Here is a 16,314-nt window from a genome sequence, read left to right as displayed (position 1 = left end):
TTATTACAGTGAGGGAGGATGCTTGTTAGCTGACTGGGAGCAGTGCCTGTCTGTGTGACAGACCTGAGCTCAGTTATTATTACAGTGAGGGAGGATGCTTGTTAGCTGACTGGGAGCAGTGCCTGTCTGTGTGACAGACCTGAGCTCAGTTATTATTACAGTGAGGGAGGCTGCTTGTTAGCTGACTGGGAGCAGTGCCTGTCTGTGTGACAGACCTGAGCTCAGTTATTATTACAGTGAGGGAGGCTGCTTGTTAGCTGACTGGGAGCAGTGCCTGTCTGTGTGACAGACCTGAGCTCAGTTATTATTACAGTGAGGGAGGCTGCTTGTTAGCTGACTGGGAGCAGTGCCTGTCTGTGTGACAGACCTGAGCTCAGTTATTATTACAGTGAGGGAGGATGCTTGTTAGCTGACTGGGAGCAGTGCCTGTCTGTGTCCAGACCTGAGCTCAGTTATTATTACAGTGAGGGAGGCTGCTTGTTAGCTGACTGGGAGCAGTGCCTGTCTGTGTGACAGACCTGAGCTCAGTTATTATTACAGTGAGGGAGGCTGCTTGTTAGCTGACTGGGAGCAGTGCCTGTCTGTGTGACAGACCTGAGCTCAGTTATTATTACAGTGAGGGAGGCTGCTTGTTAGCTGACTGGGAGCAGTGCCTGTCTGTGTGACAGACCTGAGCTCAGTTATTATTACAGTGAGGGAGGGTGCTTGTTAGCTGACTGGGAGCAGTGCCTGTCTGTGTGACAGACCTGAGCTCAGTTATTATTACAGTGAGGGAGGATGCTTGTTAGCTGACTGGGAGCAGTGCCTGTCTGTGTGACAGACCTGAGCTCAGTTATTATTACAGTGAGGGAGGATGCTTGTTAGCTGACTGGGAGCAGTGCCTGTCTGTGTGACAGACCTGAGCTCAGTTATTATTACAGTGAGGGAGGCTGCTTGTTAGCTGACTGGGAGCAGTGCCTGTCTGTTCACAGACCTGAGCTCAGTTATTATTACAGTGAGGGAGGATGCTTGTTAGCTGACTGGGAGCAGTGCCTGTCTGTGTGACAGACCTGAGCTCAGTTATTATTACAGTGAGGGAGGATGCTTGTTAGCTGACTGGGAGCAGTGCCTGTCTGTGTGACAGACCTGAGCTCAGTTATTATTACAGTGAGGGAGGCTGCTTGTTAGCTGACTGGGAGCAGTGCCTGTCTGTGTGACAGACCTGAGCTCAGTTATTATTACAGTGAGGGAGGCTGCTTGTTAGCTGACTGGGAGCAGTGCCTGTCTGTGTGACAGACCTGAGCTCAGTTATTATTACAGTGAGGGAGGATGCTTGTTAGCTGACTGGGAGCAGTGCCTGTCTGTGTGACAGACCTGAGCTCAGTTATTATTACAGTGAGGGAGGATGCTTGTTAGCTGACTGGGAGCAGTGCCTGTCTGTGTGACAGCCTGAGCTCAGTTATTATTACAGTGAGGGAGGATGCTTGTTAGCTGACTGGGAGCAGTGCCTGTCTGTGTGACAGACCTGAGCTCAGTTATTATTACAGTGAGGGAGGATGCTTGTTAGCTGACTGGGAGCAGTGCCTGTCTGTGTGACAGACCTGAGCTCAGTTATTATTACAGTGAGGGAGGCTGCTTGTTAGCTGACTGGGAGCAGTGCCTGTACAGACCTGAGCTCAGTTATTATTACAGTGAGGGAGGCTGCTTGTTAGCTGACTGGGAGCAGTGCCTGTCTGTGTCAGACCTGAGCTCAGTTATTATTACAGTGAGGGAGGATGCTTGTTAGCTGACTGGGAGCAGTGCCTGTCTGTGTGACAGACCTGAGCTCAGTTATTATTACAGTGAGGGAGGATTGCTGACTGGGAGCAGTGCCTGTCTGTGTGAGCTGAGCTGGGAGCAGTGCTGGGAGCAGTGTGTCTGTGTGACAGACCTGAGCTCAGTTATTATTACAGTGAGGGAGGATGCTTGTTAGCTGACTGGGAGCAGTGCCTGTCTGTGTGACAGACCTGAGCTCAGTTATTATTACAGTGAGGGAGGATGCTTGTTAGCTGACTGGGAGCAGTGCCTGTCTGTGTGACAGACCTGAGCTCAGTTATTATTACAGTGAGGGAGGATGCTTGTTAGCTGACTGGGAGCAGTGCCTGTCTGTGTGACAGACCTGAGCTCAGTTATTATTACAGTGAGGGAGGCTGCTTGTTAGCTGACTGGGAGCAGTGCCTGTCTGTGTGACAGACCTGAGCTCAGTTATTATTACAGTGAGGGAGGATGCTTGTTAGCTGACTGGGAGCAGTGCCTGTCTGTGTGAGACCTGAGCTCAGTTATTATTACAGTGAGGGAGGATGCTTGTTAGCTGACTGGGAGCAGTGCCTGTCTGTGTGACAGACCTGAGCTCAGTTATTATTACAGTGAGGGAGGATGCTTGTTAGCTGACTGGGAGCAGTGCCTGTCTGTTCCAGACCTGAGCTCAGTTATTATTACAGTGAGGGAGGATGCTTGTTAGCTGACTGGGAGCAGTGCCTGTCTGTGTGACAGACCTGAGCTCAGTTATTATTACAGTGAGGGAGGATGCTTGTTAGCTGACTGGGAGCAGTGCCTGTCTGTGTGACAGACCTGAGCTCAGTTATTATTACAGTGAGGGAGGATGCTTGTTAGCTGACTGGGAGCAGTGCCTGTCTGTGTGACAGACCTGAGCTCAGTTATTATTACAGTGAGGGAGGATGCTTGTTAGCTGACTGGGAGCAGTGCCTGTCTGTGTGACAGACCTGAGCTCAGTTATTATTACAGTGAGGGAGGATGCTTGTTAGCTGACTGGGAGCAGTGCCTGTCTGTGTGACAGACCTGAGCTCAGTTATTATTACAGTGAGGGAGGATGCTTGTTAGCTGACTGGGAGCAGTGCCTGTCTGTGTGACAGACCTGAGCTCAGTTATTATTACAGTGAGGGAGGATGCTTGTTAGCTGACTGGGAGCAGTGCCTGTCTGTGTGACAGACCTGAGCTCAGTTATTATTACAGTGAGGGAGGCTGCTTGTTAGCTGACTGGGAGCAGTGCCTGTCTGTGTGACAGACCTGAGCTCAGTTATTATTACAGTGAGGGAGGATGCTTGTTAGCTGACTGGGAGCAGTGCCTGTCTGTGTGACAGACCTGAGCTCAGTTATTATTACAGTGAGGGAGGATGCTTGTTAGCTGACTGGGAGCAGTGCCTGTCTGTGTGACAGACCTGAGCTCAGTTATTATTACAGTGAGGGAGGCTGCTTGTTAGCTGACTGGGAGCAGTGCCTGTCTGTGTGACAGACCTGAGCTCAGTTATTATTACAGTGAGGGAGGATGCTTGTTAGCTGACTGGGAGCAGTGCCTGTCTGTGTGACAGGCCTGAGCTCAGTTATTATTACAGTGAGGGAGGCTGCTTGTTAGCTGACTGGGAGCAGTGCCTGTCTGTGTGACAGACCTGAGCTCAGTTATTATTACAGTGAGGGAGGATGCTTGTTAGCTGACTGGGAGCAGTGCCTGTCTGTGTGACAGACCTGAGCTCAGTTATTATTACAGTGAGGGAGGCTGCTTGTTAGCTGACTGGGAGCAGTGCCTGTCTGTGTGACAGACCTGAGCTCAGTTATTATTACAGTGAGGGAGGATGCTTGTTAGCTGACTGGGAGCAGTGCCTGTCTGTGTGACAGACCTGAGCTCAGTTATTATTACAGTGAGGGAGGGTGCTTGTTAGCTGACTGGGAGCAGTGCCTGTCTGTGTGACAGACCTGAGCTCAGTTATTATTACAGTGAGGGAGGATGCTTGTTAGCTGACTGGGAGCAGTGCCTGTCTGTGTGACAGACCTGAGCTCAGTTATTATTACAGTGAGGGAGGCTGCTTGTTAGCTGACTGGGAGCAGTGCCTGTCTGTGTGACAGACCTGAGCTCAGTTATTATTACAGTGAGGGAGGATGCTTGTTAGCTGACTGGGAGCAGTGCCTGTCTGTGTGACAGACCTGAGCTCAGTTATTATTACAGTGAGGGAGGATGCTTGTTAGCTGACTGGGAGCAGTGCCTGTCTGTCTGAGCTCAGTTATTATTACAGTGAGGGAGGATGCTTGTTAGCTGACTGGGAGCAGTGCCTGTCTGTGTGAGCCTGAGCTCAGTTATTATTACAGTGAGGGAGGATGCTTGTTAGCTGACTAGCTGACTGGGTTATTATTACAGCAGCTGACTGGGAGCAGTGCCTGTCTGTGTGACAGACCTGAGCTCAGTTATTATTACAGTGAGGGAGGCTGCTTGTTAGCTGACTGGGAGCAGTGCCTGTCTGTGTGACAGACCTGAGCTCAGTTATTATTACAGTGAGGGAGGATGCTTGTTAGCTGACTGGGAGCAGTGCATGTCTGTTCCAGACCTGAGCTCAGTTATTATTACAGTGAGGGAGGATGCTTGTGAGCTGACTGGGAGCAGTGCCTGTCTGTTCCAGACCTGAGCTCAGTTATTACAGTGAGGGAGGATGCTTGTGAGCTGACTGGGAGCAGTGCCTGTCTGTGTGACAGACCTGAGCTCAGTTTTTATTACAGTGAGGGAGGATGCTTGTTTCAGTACAGCAGAGTTGTTTGCTGAAATTCAATCTCTAATTCCAGTGCTTGACAAATGCCTACCTGAACTGTAATCAATGATATGGTAGAATTGCAGTTCCAGTTAGGCAGGAGTGCCAGGTCTCCACTGTGTTTATAATGCCATGGTAATTGCAGTGGATTCTGAAGTGCACAGTCACTCTTGTGATTGAGCCCAGGTGTGGTGTGCTGCTTGTTGCAGGATGGCTCACAGTGTCTCTACAGCCCGCTGATGGGGTTCGAGGGGGAGCTGCCCCTGCACCACTCCTCCTTCCTCTCCTCCGAGGGGGGAGAGCTGGGCAAGGAGCTGTCGGACGAGCTGGACCTCAGCTTCCTCCCGGACGAGCTGAGCGTGCAGGACGCGCCCCCGCAGACAGGGGGCAGCGCAGAACAGCAAGACAGCGGCTTCACTGGGGAGGGGGTCTCTGTGGAGGACATGAGCGGCGCTGAGCACAACCAGGCCTCCCCGTTCTGCCCCATGACTCCCATGACCCCCATGACCCCAATGACCCCTGCCTCGGAGAGTTCCGGAATCGTCCCCCAGCTGCAGTGAGTTTACCAAGTTTCTTTCAAGAACTTCATTAACATTGCTCTATCTATCATCTTGTTTACTAGGGTGTGCTTTTTTTAAAATGTGAATGCTAACAGTTTTGATGGATCTGGTGTCATTGCACAGTGTGGGGAGAGACCTTCTGTGTTGATGATACTTTGTCTGTCTGTCTGTCTGTCTGTCTGTGTATGTGTGTGTGTGTGTCCAGGAACATCGTGTCCACAGTGAACCTGGTCTGCAGGCTGGACCTCAAGTCCATCGCTCTGCAGGCTCGCAATGCAGAGTACAACCCCAAGGTAAGCCAGCTGATCTGAGGGGACAATGATGGGGAGAGGCTGGTATTCTCAACTCTTTAAACACCTTTTTAGATAGACACTTGGAATTTTTGGTTTCTATCAACCCTTTACCCTCCTGCGTGCCTTTGGGATGTGTAGGCTCTCTAACCCATGCATGCTTTGTTCGTTGTCCGGTTTGTCTTGGTAGCGCTTCGCCGCGGTGATCATGAGGATTCGAGAGCCCAGGACCACCGCGCTGATCTTCAGCTCTGGGAAGATGGTGTGCACTGGAGCAAAGAGGTGAGAGAATGCCTGGGAGGCACACTGCAGCATTGACACAGTGAACCGGCTCCACACACTCCTCCAGCAGAGTCTATAACCCACCCCCGGGATCCAACCACTGAGATTCAGCAGCTGTGTTGGTTTGCAGTGTTTTGGCAGTGGCTGTGCTGGTTTGCAGGGTGTTTTGGCAGTGGCTGTGCTGGTTTGCAGGGTGTTTTGGCAGTGGCTGTGCTGGTTTGCAGGGTGTTTTGGCAGTGGCTGTGCTGGTTTGCAGGGTGTTTTGGCAGTGGCTGTGCTGGTTTGCAGGGTGTTTTGGCAGTGGCTGTGCTGGTTTGCAGGGTGTTTTGGCAGTGGCTGTGCTGGTTTGCAGGGTGTTTTGGCAGTGGCTGTGCTGGTTTACAGTGTTTTTGCAGTGGCTTGTGTTGTTTCTCCCTGCAGTGAGGAGCAGTCCCGGCTAGCTGCTCGGAAGTATGCCCGTGTGGTCCAGAAGCTCGGCTTCCCGGCCAAATTCCTAGACTTCAAGATTCAGAACATGGTGGGGAGCTGCGACGTCAAGTTCCCGATCCGCCTCGAGGGCCTGGTCCTCACGCACCAGCAGTTCAGCAGGTACTGGGGCGCATTTACATCTTACAGACACCTGGGGGTGCTGTGTGCAAAAAACATTACTACAGAGGTTTATCTACTTGTCTGCTGCACTTGTCTAGCCCAACCTTCATGAACCAGGTGTCTCTGTGTTCTGTTTAAGTTGCATTGCTAGCAAGTTAATGATGGTGAGGAAGACATTAGCCTGAACTTTTTCCTTAAAATGTATCATGTCAGTTATATGATTGTATGTAATATAAGATGTGGCATAATAGATGGTTCAAGTTCTGTTCATGATGAGTTGCTAATCTTGAGTGGGGACCCACAGAGACCACATCGTTGCACCTCAGTGTCCCTACTGCTCAGGCACATCAAGAGCCCAGGCGGGGATTAGCCAGGCAGTTTGGACACGGCTCTTCAAGTTGGGTTGGGAAATGGCTTCCTGTTTTCCAGCTACGAGCCGGAGCTGTTCCCGGGGCTGATCTACCGCATGGTGAAGCCGCGCATCGTGCTGCTCATCTTCGTGTCGGGGAAGGTGGTTCTGACCGGTGAGCACAGCGCAGCAGGGCAATACAACCCACACCTGATAGAGTGTGGGCTGAGTGGATTCAGTGGCATGTGTATTTCCCTTTGCAATTCAACTGCTTTGTGTGGCAGTGTACAAACCTAATCTCTTTTAAAAGGGTTTTCACTGTTCTAGGATGTGTTATATTTTAAGGGTTTTCACTGTTTGAATGTGTTATATTTTTTTAATGGTTTTCATTGTTCTAGAATATGTTATTTGTTCTCTGTAGAATTGAGTGGGTGGTTTGTTGACTTGAACCACTTCAGAGACTCTCTGGTTTTTCTCCACAGGGGCAAAAGAGCGCTCTGAGATCTACGAAGCCTTTGAGAACATCTATCCCATTCTGAAGGGATTCAAGAAGGTGTGAGTGGCTGGGCGGGGTCGCAGCATTCAAACGCTTCTATGAAATGTGTGGATTCTATGTGTCTGGAGAAATATCTCTGTAGTGTATAGGGTACAGAGCTACAGTGAACTGACTCTGAACACTGTTTATGTATTATATCATTATTATTATTATTATTATTAATGTATTTAGATTTTTTGGTGCATGACAGCTCCTCATTTTCCAAAATGATGTTTTGTTATTGTAAATGTTCTGCTGGATTGATAGACATGTAGTAGCTTGTTCACATTTTGATATCATTTTTGTGAACATTTAATTAAGCAGCTCCAACCCACTGAGCAAGTGATCTAGCAGCCCAAGCTTCTAACCACTAGGGGCGCTATTGTCCAATAACGCTAAATGTTTACTGACTGCTTCAATAGTCTGGACTGGACCATTGTATATGTTTGATAAGAAAAACCACACCATACATACTTTCTCAGCAAATACTAAGAACTATATGAAGCAATGAACACGTTTTCTATTTCCTTAAATGTGTGTTTAATATAACAATAACAAGCCCTAACAGTGTATAAACACTGACACACACTAACATGCTTACTCTTATTATTCATAATAATTGCAGGGATACATACAGAAACATACTATATCACTTTTAAACATTAAACCGCTACTTTCAGCCCTCTGCAGCCTTTTCATGGTTCTGCATCTGTCCTTGATCATACTGGCAGTCCTTCCTCTAAAGAAGGGGTCTCCAATCCTGGTCCGCAGGACCGCTGTAACTCCTGGTTTTTGTTCCAACTGTACCCTAAATTACTTAATTAGGCCAGTCAATTGCTTAATAGAAGCTTAACTGGTCCAATTAAGTCGTTAGGGTACAGTTGGAACAAAAACCAGGGCAGGATTGGAGACCCCTGCTCAAAAGGGGTTAGGGTTAGAGTTTCAAGCTTGATGCACATGCAAGGCTGTAGCTTTCATTTCTTATCCAATGGTGCCATCGTGTGGCCATTTGTAGAATTGCTGTTTCAAGTATCCTCAGTGGAACCGTTAAGTCTTGCGTCTTGAACAGTCTATTCGATACAACAAGCTCCAGACCATACCCGACTCCTGATTGGCGCAACTAGCGAATGAAACTGAGAAACACAATACCCACTTTGCATAAACCCCACGGCTTTTCCCCGCACCGGTTTATTTTAGATGTATTACAGTTTCAGTTTTGTGGTGAGCTAATATTTGAACGCAGGCAGTTTCGAAATAACCAAAGAAAACAAAACAACGTTATTAATTGAAATGATCCCGGCAATTAGTGCTTGGTTTTTGTTGTAGCGTTAAATGGTCACGTGATCAGGGTGCTGGAGGCGCTAGCCTCGTGGAGCGCGGCTTCATCGTGACGCAATTTGAAGCTGCGCACGCATGTCTGGTTTACAAACAAACCCCCCTCACGTGACCGCGCTGACAAAATCAAATGCTTCTCCCCTGTCACATGACGCAGAGCGCAGCCGCACAAGGAGCCGAGGCGTCCTGTTTGTTTTCTTTCTACGAGACTCTGAAAAAAAAAAAAAAAATAACTGGTCAAGAAAAATAATCCAGAAATCATCGCCGAGTCAGTGACGCGACCGGGGGTTTGGATCCCTCGTTATTAACACATGGAGAGGTGAGCCGGGCGGGCTGGAGAGGCGCTGCTATGGCTTCCCCCGCGGGCAGCGGGAAGGGGGTACCGGGGGGACTGACCCGAGCCCGGCCCCCGCTGCACTCTGCAGCCGCAGCCGCCTCCCCGAGGGCTCTGGTGGCGGCGGAGTCGGTGGACGATGCGGAGGGGCTGTACGTAGCTGTGGAGCGGTGTCCCCTCTGCAACACAGCCCGCCGAAGACTCACCTGCGCCCGCTGCATTCAGGCCGGGGACTTCGTGTACTTTGACGGGAGGGACCCCGAGAGGTAAGTTGTCTGGTTTTGAGTTAAATTGCAATAAATACGCGGACTGTACGTTTGTGTTGTCATGGTGTTGTTACTGCGACTGTTAATATGCATACATGTGTCGGGTTACGCGAGGAAGCTGCGCACGTTTGATTAGTCATGATTACGCAAGTCAAGCGCGTAGCCCCGGCTGGTTTTTATCCTGTGTTATTACACTGGGTAACACAATGTTATAACAGCGCAGTGCTGCTAGTTCCACATTTAATTACATAGCGCTGTTTAGGGTTCCCACCTCTGAGTTACAAAAAACTGGGTCTCCATAGTCATTTCGTACAATCAATCAATCAATCAATCAACCAATCATACACTCAACCCTAGTGCTGTTGTCAAATCCCGAAACCTTCCTGTGTCGCACACATGGACACGGCAAAGCTCCGTGCTGTGTGCACAAACCGGCTGGAGGTGCGATATTCATTTGAGACACGGGCAGGAGTGTAACCCGGCTCCCAGACCCGCAATTCAGCGTTATAATCTCCTGCAGGTTCACAGAGCAGTGTAGTATCGAAAGCATTTGGGGACTGGTAATTATTATTTTTACACCACGGTTGACTCCAGGTTCCGATCAGCACCGTGCAGACAGACTGGAGCGCTTTCTTACAGCAGAGAGAGGTGACTCGGGGCATGGAATGGGTTACCCAGCCGTGTAGTTGATGCTGAAACATTGTGATCCTTACAGAACCGATTAGACAAGGTTTGAGATCAATCGGCTCTTGGGAACAGTATGAGAATTGATGGGTGGACTGGCCTCCTCTGATCTGTATTTCTTCTCTGTCTGTATGTAGTGGAGGTTCCTCTATCTTCAGAACTGTTCATGCCTCATTGTAATGAAGTTTGGAGGTGTGGCCGCTTCTCATCGCAAGGCGCATTTAATTGCAGTGACTCTGTGCGCTCCTGTCCGGGCTGCACAGGGGTGGAAATAAGACTCTGATTGCATAGCCATTCCTGGTTTTACTATGAGCTGAATGAGGACACACCAGAGCCTGTTACCAGACCGAGCTGTTAAAGCAGAGACTGGATGCTGTCATGAACAATACTGTAAAACCCTCTCTGTGATCACAATAAGACCTTTAGCTAGCTGCCTGGAGGAAGGGCGGTCCGTCTAGCCACAGATTCCCGGCGGTTTCATTTCCCCTTGGTTTTCTTTTTGTTTTTCCTCTCCGGATGCTAACGGACCACGCTGGCACCGATGCGAGCGAGCAGAGGCATGCCTTTTCACCTCCTTGAATTTCTTCAGTTCTTATACACTGTGGTTAATGAAGCTAGAATGGGTGAAAGTGCTCTGCAGTGGGAGTCTTTTTTCCATCCTTGTTGTATCATGAAGCTTCTCTCTCCTCTTTAAGGTATGTGGATAAAATCGAGAGGCTGAAGCTGCTGAAGATGGAGAAGGAAGAGCTGCAGCAAAGGTACGCATTCACTTCATTTGAAACTGCTGAATTATCAGACTAATACAAGGTGATTCTGTGGACAGGGAGCAGGAGGTCAGATTGCTGTGTGGAACTCGTTTCTATCAGTGCTGGGACCAGCGTGGGGGTTTCATGTTCCAGTGTTCTTCAAATGTCAGGAATGGAAACAGACTCCTGTTGCACAGCGGTTTCACCCATTCCAGAGTTTACAACCAGCTTGATTAGCCCCAGTGTACAGGTTGCTGGAAAACAAAAATATAATTCAAACCATATTACAGTAACAAAAAATCTGAAGTAAAACAAACCTGGGACCCCCTGAAATGACCTGAAGAACAAAGGATGGACACACAGTAGAATGTGTGCTGTTTATTACAGACATTTTGTATGCATTGGTTTCCTTTGCACAATATTCTTTTTGATGCAAACTCTGCTTTATGAACGAATACAAACACTGTAATTTTAGCAAGCACGTACATTTCAAGCAGTTTGTGTGAATGTGTGTCCCAGCTCTAGTGTATATTCTCAGTAGGTGAAGTAGAAGTGGGCGCCCTTTGATTTGTAGTGGATGGTGGTCACGAGGAGGATAAAGGGACAGAGCGCTTGAAGGGCTGTTTATAACAAACTCTAAGAGGAACAAGCAGATGCGATGGGAGCACATGGCTAATCCTGCATCAGAAGACAGATTTTCATGTGAACAAACTTGAACAGATTCATTTAGAAACTTGTGGCAGTGATTAAGGCATCAGAGAAACTGCTGCTTTCAGGACCTTGACATTTATAAATGAGCCACCTATTGCTGTGCCCTGGGATTCCCTGTGTTTGTGTTTGTGTCTGTTTTATTGTGTGTGTGTGTCCCTATAATTTTACGTTGTTGCTGGCCTGTGTTGCGTCTCACTCCTTCCTGTCTTTCTGCTCCTCAGAGTTATAAAAGCGATGGATGGGAAGTTTAAAGTTGACCAATTGGTAAGTTATCATCTTCAAGCATTTCCTTATGTTAAGAAAAAAAAAATCTAAATATTTGAACTGTTTCATGTGGGAACGTGCATGTAAGGAGGTTAATAAGATGCACACACACACTTTGCAGAAGCAGATCTTGCCCTCTTTTATAAATATATTTCCTTTTCTTTCTCTCCCTTGTTTGCAGAAGTGGAAGATCATGTCCTGTAGAATGAGGAGTGAGCAGCTGAGAGAGGCCATTTGCTGTGGAAATGAAGAAGCGAAATGCAGTAAGTGGCCTGGGGAGCTGTGAGTGATTGTGTGGACAGGTAAGCCTTTGGATCCTCTCACACAAACCATCTCTCTCTCCAGACAGGGAGCTGCTCTCCCGCTGTCAGGACGATGCCCAGCGGTTGGCTCGGCGCGCTCAGCGGCACCAGGAGAAGAAGGAGAAGATCGAGCGGCACAACCGGCGACTGGGTGAGCTGGTGGAGAAGCGCGGGCGCGAGGTGCAGGCCCGCCTGGCGCAACTAGCAACGGTGCGGTGCGAACACACCCTGGAGCTCACCGCACACATCTTCAACATCCAGGAGGACAAGCAGGGCACCAGGTGAGAGTGAGAGTGAGAGTGAGAGGGCAGGGAGACAGGGAGCTCACCACACACATCTTCAACACCCAGGAGGACAAGCAGGGCACCAGGTGAGAGGGGAGGGGGAGTCTGAATCTGTCTCTGCTGAACTTCCAAATGTGTCCTCTGATCCTGGTCTGAATTAGAAAGTGATTGTGCTGGGCTTGATCCCGTGTAGTTTATTAATTTTCTTTATGATCTATGAAACCAGACGATTGTCTGTGAAACCACGGCTGTAAATTTAACAGCCCCCTCCCCTCCCCCCCGTGCAGGGACCCTGCGGACCTGGCTGCGGAGAGTGACCTGGCGCTGACCTCCAGCACAGTCAGCGAGCTCGCCGAGGCGCGGCGCACCACGTACCTGTCCGGCCGCTGGATCTGGGATGACCAGAACGGAGAGACCAGCATCAGCATCACCGGGCCTGAGACCTCCCTGCCCAGCAACGGGGACTACTCTGCATACTACACCTGGGTGAAGGAGAAGAGGAGCAGCCAGGGGCCAGGTAACATCCCTACGAGTGTGTGTGTGTGTGTGTTACACTGTGTGGATGTATTTTGAAAGCGTTTATTCTAGTCCTTAATTAACACCTGTTTTTTTGGAAGAGGCAAAATGCCTGTTAATTTTGCTAAACGAAAACCAAACTACTAAGTGATATAATGCAAGTTCTCTGAAGAGCTCTCAAGGTATTTATTTCTTGTTTTTGTAACATTTGACGTGATGTCCTCTTTTCTAAAATACAGGAGTTCACAAAGGATTAGAGGGAACGTTTTGAAAACATGTCCCTTTGTCTGTTACACTAGGTCTGTTTAAAGACACAGGATTTTCACTATAGAGTTCAGGCAGAATTGACTTCGTGTGATTTCCTTTCAGAAATGGATTTCATCAACCCCGCTCACACCATCAGCGCTGCCCTGTGCTACGCAACTCAGCTCGTCAACATCCTGTCACACATACTGGATGTCAACCTGCCCAAGAAGCTGTGCAACAGGCAAGTCCCTCCGCAGCGAGAGTGCTGTCACTGTCTGGGGGTGCCGGTGCCTGCCCCTCTCTTTTACATTTAACACAAGCTTGCTTGTTTAGAAAGTTACTCCGAGCATGAGGATCTGAGGGGTGTAAGGTGATGCCTGTCCATCTGTATGACCTTATCTTAAATTTGCATGGTGATCAGTATCATAAAATAGTAGATGACTCGGAGTCTGTATTAATGTTCGAGTTTGACAAAGGTGACAAATCCAGTCACACTGTGTGTTAACCTTTGACAATACAAGGATTGGGGGGGGAGGGATAATATATATAATATATATATATATATATTATATATATATATATATATATATATATATATATATATATATATATGTATGGCACAGACGTTACCCAAAGGTTCGGTGTGACTAATTAGGAAATTTCGCCTAATCCTTTAAGAGCCGGCCTGATGCATGCTCTGAAGTCAGTGGTCTGGTAAGAGCCAGCCCCGCGTGGATGTGGCTAATGGCCACTGCGTTCTCTCGGGAAGCGTGCCGTGGTTCTTCTCCTGGGGGTTCCTGTTACTAACGTGTCTGTTCTTGCTGCTTGTTTCTGCAGTGAGTTCTGTGGGGAGAATCTGAGCCGATACAGGTTTACCCGGTCAGTCAGCAAGCTCAACACCAACATACTGCATCTCTGCTTCTCCCAGGTACTGAGCACGCTGTCAGCCAGCAAAGCATTGGCTTCTCCTATACTATTTATTTATGAATTGTATATTATAAAAAAATATAGGGTGCTGTGCAAGATGCATGCTGATCAGAAAGTCGGCTTGTGGCAAAGCCATTGGTGTGTAGCACTGCTCTTGGAGTGGTTGTTAGCGTGCACCGTACAGCACCCTATATTCATTCTATCTGTATCTATAAAATATAACCAGCCCTTGCAAAATGAATCATTTTATACCCTTTATAAAAATCCCCATCTTAACGTAATGAGTGTTTCCCGTGACAGCATGTGGACCCAGAGCTGCTTCACCCTCTGCACACGCTGCGGAACATCATGTTCCTGGTGAGCCCTGACAACAAGAGCCTGGGCAGGTGAGCGGGGCGGGGCGGGGCGGGACGGGGCCAGTGTGTGTGGAATTCAAACACACAAGATAAATACATTCACCTTTACGGCTGTTATTAGGATCGGTTCTCCTCCATCAAGGAAGCCTGCTTCAAGTGTGCGAGTTTAGCTGACATATCTGGGGATACCACTTTTAACCACCAGGGGTTGCGTTACAGAGCTTACATTAAAGGAAGGAGGCACATGAAAACCACAGCTGCAGCCTGATATTAAATAGCTGTTTATATATAAAATAAATGAGTGAGTGTGTGATGCAGATTAACAGTGTTGGTTGTTATACCAGAGTCCTGCTTTGAATTACAATTTAAGGTGGTGCTTTGAGCAATATCCAATCAAGCCAAACATAAATGCATAGTGATGTGTAAGGGTGTGCTTGTGTGCCTGTAAAACAGATGTATAAATGCAAGTTTATTAAATAGTTACTTAAAAAAAAAGCTATTTTAAATAACATCTAAAATAAAGCCAGTCTGCTGTCCTGTACTGCGAGGCTCACCCTGCTCTCGCTGCAGGACCGGCCCCTTTGATATCAGCACGGACCTGGAGGACTCGATGGAGCTGGTGGAGCCGGAGGCCGTGGGGCCGGCGGAGGAGAGCGGGGAGGAGATGGTGACAGATGAGGAGACAGACCTGGGGACGGACTGGGAGACAGTACCCAGCCCACGCTTCTGTGACATCCCCTCGCAACCCATGGAGCTGTCCCAGAGCATGGCCATGCAGGCCTCCCAGCCCATTGGCAGCAGCTCCACCGGGGGCATGATCTCCTCTGCAGCTGCCTCAGTCACCTCCTGGTTCAAGGCATACACGGGCCAGCGCTGACATCACAGCAACACAATATCAGAGACAAGTGCCAGCACTGACATCACAATGACACTGCTGCACTAGGATCAGCAACATGGGGTAGAGGTGACATCACAGCCACACTGCAGCAGTCAGTGCAACACTATGGGGTTCAGGACCTGGTCACTCCTCTCCCTGGTTACATGCACTTCTCCACTCAGTCACAGGACCTTTTGTTTTTTGTAATCTTTTATGGCAACATTGAGCAATAACTGTACTGTAGCTACAGACTATTTAAAGTTTTCAAGGGTGCTGTCTCTTATTTTATTATGTGCACGACTGGGAAAACAATGCAATACTGAAGAGTGGAAACAAAACGCACTATAACAGAACAGTGCTACTGCCACTCCCACATCAGAGCTGAACTGCAGTGCTCCTAAACGGGCGTTTCTGAACCCTGGAACTGTTCATTCCAGCTTCCCTGCAGCAGGACTCGTCTCGTTCTGCTCCTGAGAGTGCTCGCCAGTCCCTTTAAAAAATCCCTGTCGCTAATGCAAATCAACTTTAAACTGTCCAGTACAGTGGTGTTGAAGACTGATAACATTTTATTATCATTGTTGTTCTGGTTGTTGTAAATGGTCTGGCGTCACGTGTATGGGGACAGTGGACCTACATATAAGAACTGAGCTGAGTGGGTAGGGCATTGCCTCATAGTGGAGGGAGTGAACCCAAGCATGCCTGCTTTTAGAACACTGTTAAACCTACACTGAAACCAAACTATGTATGACGCTGTTGCATCTGCAACAAAGGAGCTGCATGTTGACCACAGCTAGTGGTATGACAAGATTGGGACTTTTCTTGTTACTAAAGCTATTAATACACAAATCTATTTTTAGTAGTGCCTAGGTACTTGAGGTCTGTGTGGTGTAACTTCCTTTGCACATGTGTGAACACAGGGGTAGGGATGTGCCAGTTCTCTAGAGAGCTCCTTCGGGTTGTGCAGTTTGAGCTCACTGCCAATTAATAAAAAGTGAAACAGCTGTTAACAGCAAAAAGAGATTTTCTGAACTGTCTGCTCACTCTCCTTACCTTTTCTCATTCATAACTCTACCCACTTCTACCAGACAACTTATACAAGCTACAGCATGTTGATTAACTATGATCGCATTACTGTTGTAAAGACAGAGACTCAGACAATGCAAATAAACATAATAATCCAATAAGTGTATCCAACTTATTTAAAAATCCCTCTCCGGCTCTAAGAGTTCTCTGTACATCATTGTTAAAATGGCTCGTTCTCTATCATCTAATTCAATTATATTTCCTTGTGTTAAATGATAGAAGATGT

At 48.2% G+C, this 16,314-nt stretch overlaps 2 protein-coding genes across 2 annotated transcripts; both read left to right on the top strand.

Annotated features, from left to right (window-relative positions):
- The first annotated feature begins 4,771 nt into the window (after window positions 1-4,771).
- On the top strand, window positions 4,772-7,181 carry LOC121324296 (TATA-box-binding protein-like). Its single transcript, XM_041266006.1, has 6 exons — window positions 4,772-5,109; window positions 5,319-5,406; window positions 5,594-5,685; window positions 6,106-6,273; window positions 6,703-6,797; window positions 7,105-7,181. The coding sequence occupies exons 1-6, from the start codon at window positions 4,793-4,795 to the stop codon at window positions 7,179-7,181; spliced, it is 837 nt and encodes a 278-aa protein (XP_041121940.1). The 5' UTR covers window positions 4,772-4,792.
- Window positions 7,182-8,016: 835 nt separating this feature from the next.
- Window positions 8,017-16,023, top strand: LOC121325048 (beclin 1-associated autophagy-related key regulator-like). Its single transcript, XM_041267355.1, has 10 exons — window positions 8,017-9,092; window positions 10,472-10,534; window positions 11,455-11,497; window positions 11,679-11,760; window positions 11,843-12,080; window positions 12,371-12,600; window positions 12,969-13,086; window positions 13,683-13,773; window positions 14,073-14,158; window positions 14,699-16,023. Exons 1-10 carry the CDS (start codon window positions 8,842-8,844, stop codon window positions 15,003-15,005), a joined length of 1,509 nt encoding a protein of 502 aa, XP_041123289.1. The 5' UTR covers window positions 8,017-8,841; the 3' UTR covers window positions 15,006-16,023.
- The last annotated feature ends 291 nt before the right edge of the window (window positions 16,024-16,314 follow it).

The sequence above is a fragment of the Polyodon spathula genome, chromosome 12 (assembly GCF_017654505.1).
Source record: "Polyodon spathula isolate WHYD16114869_AA chromosome 12, ASM1765450v1, whole genome shotgun sequence".
Classification (NCBI taxonomy): Eukaryota; Metazoa; Chordata; class Actinopteri; order Acipenseriformes; family Polyodontidae; genus Polyodon; species Polyodon spathula.
This window is presented reverse-complemented; position numbering and strand designations above follow the sequence as displayed.

What these genes read in the sequence shown, in the direction of transcription:
- LOC121324296 (XM_041266006.1), top strand. Translation starts at nt 4,793, where the DNA reads ATGGGGTTCGAGGGGGAGCTGCCCCTGCACCACTCCTCCTTCCTCTCC. An exon ending in GGAATCGTCCCCCAGCTGCA is followed by an intron (nt 5,110 to 5,318) that starts GTGAGTTTACCA and finishes GTGTGTGTCCAG; the next exon opens with GAACATCGTGTCCACAGTGA. An exon ending in ACGCACCAGCAGTTCAGCAG is followed by an intron (nt 6,274 to 6,702) that starts GTACTGGGGCGC and finishes CCTGTTTTCCAG; the next exon opens with CTACGAGCCGGAGCTGTTCC.
- LOC121325048 (XM_041267355.1), top strand. Translation starts at nt 8,842, where the DNA reads ATGGCTTCCCCCGCGGGCAGCGGGAAGGGGGTACCGGGGGGACTGACC. An exon ending in AGTTTAAAGTTGACCAATTG is followed by an intron (nt 11,498 to 11,678) that starts GTAAGTTATCAT and finishes CCTTGTTTGCAG; the next exon opens with AAGTGGAAGATCATGTCCTG. An exon ending in GAGGAGCAGCCAGGGGCCAG is followed by an intron (nt 12,601 to 12,968) that starts GTAACATCCCTA and finishes ATTTCCTTTCAG; the next exon opens with AAATGGATTTCATCAACCCC.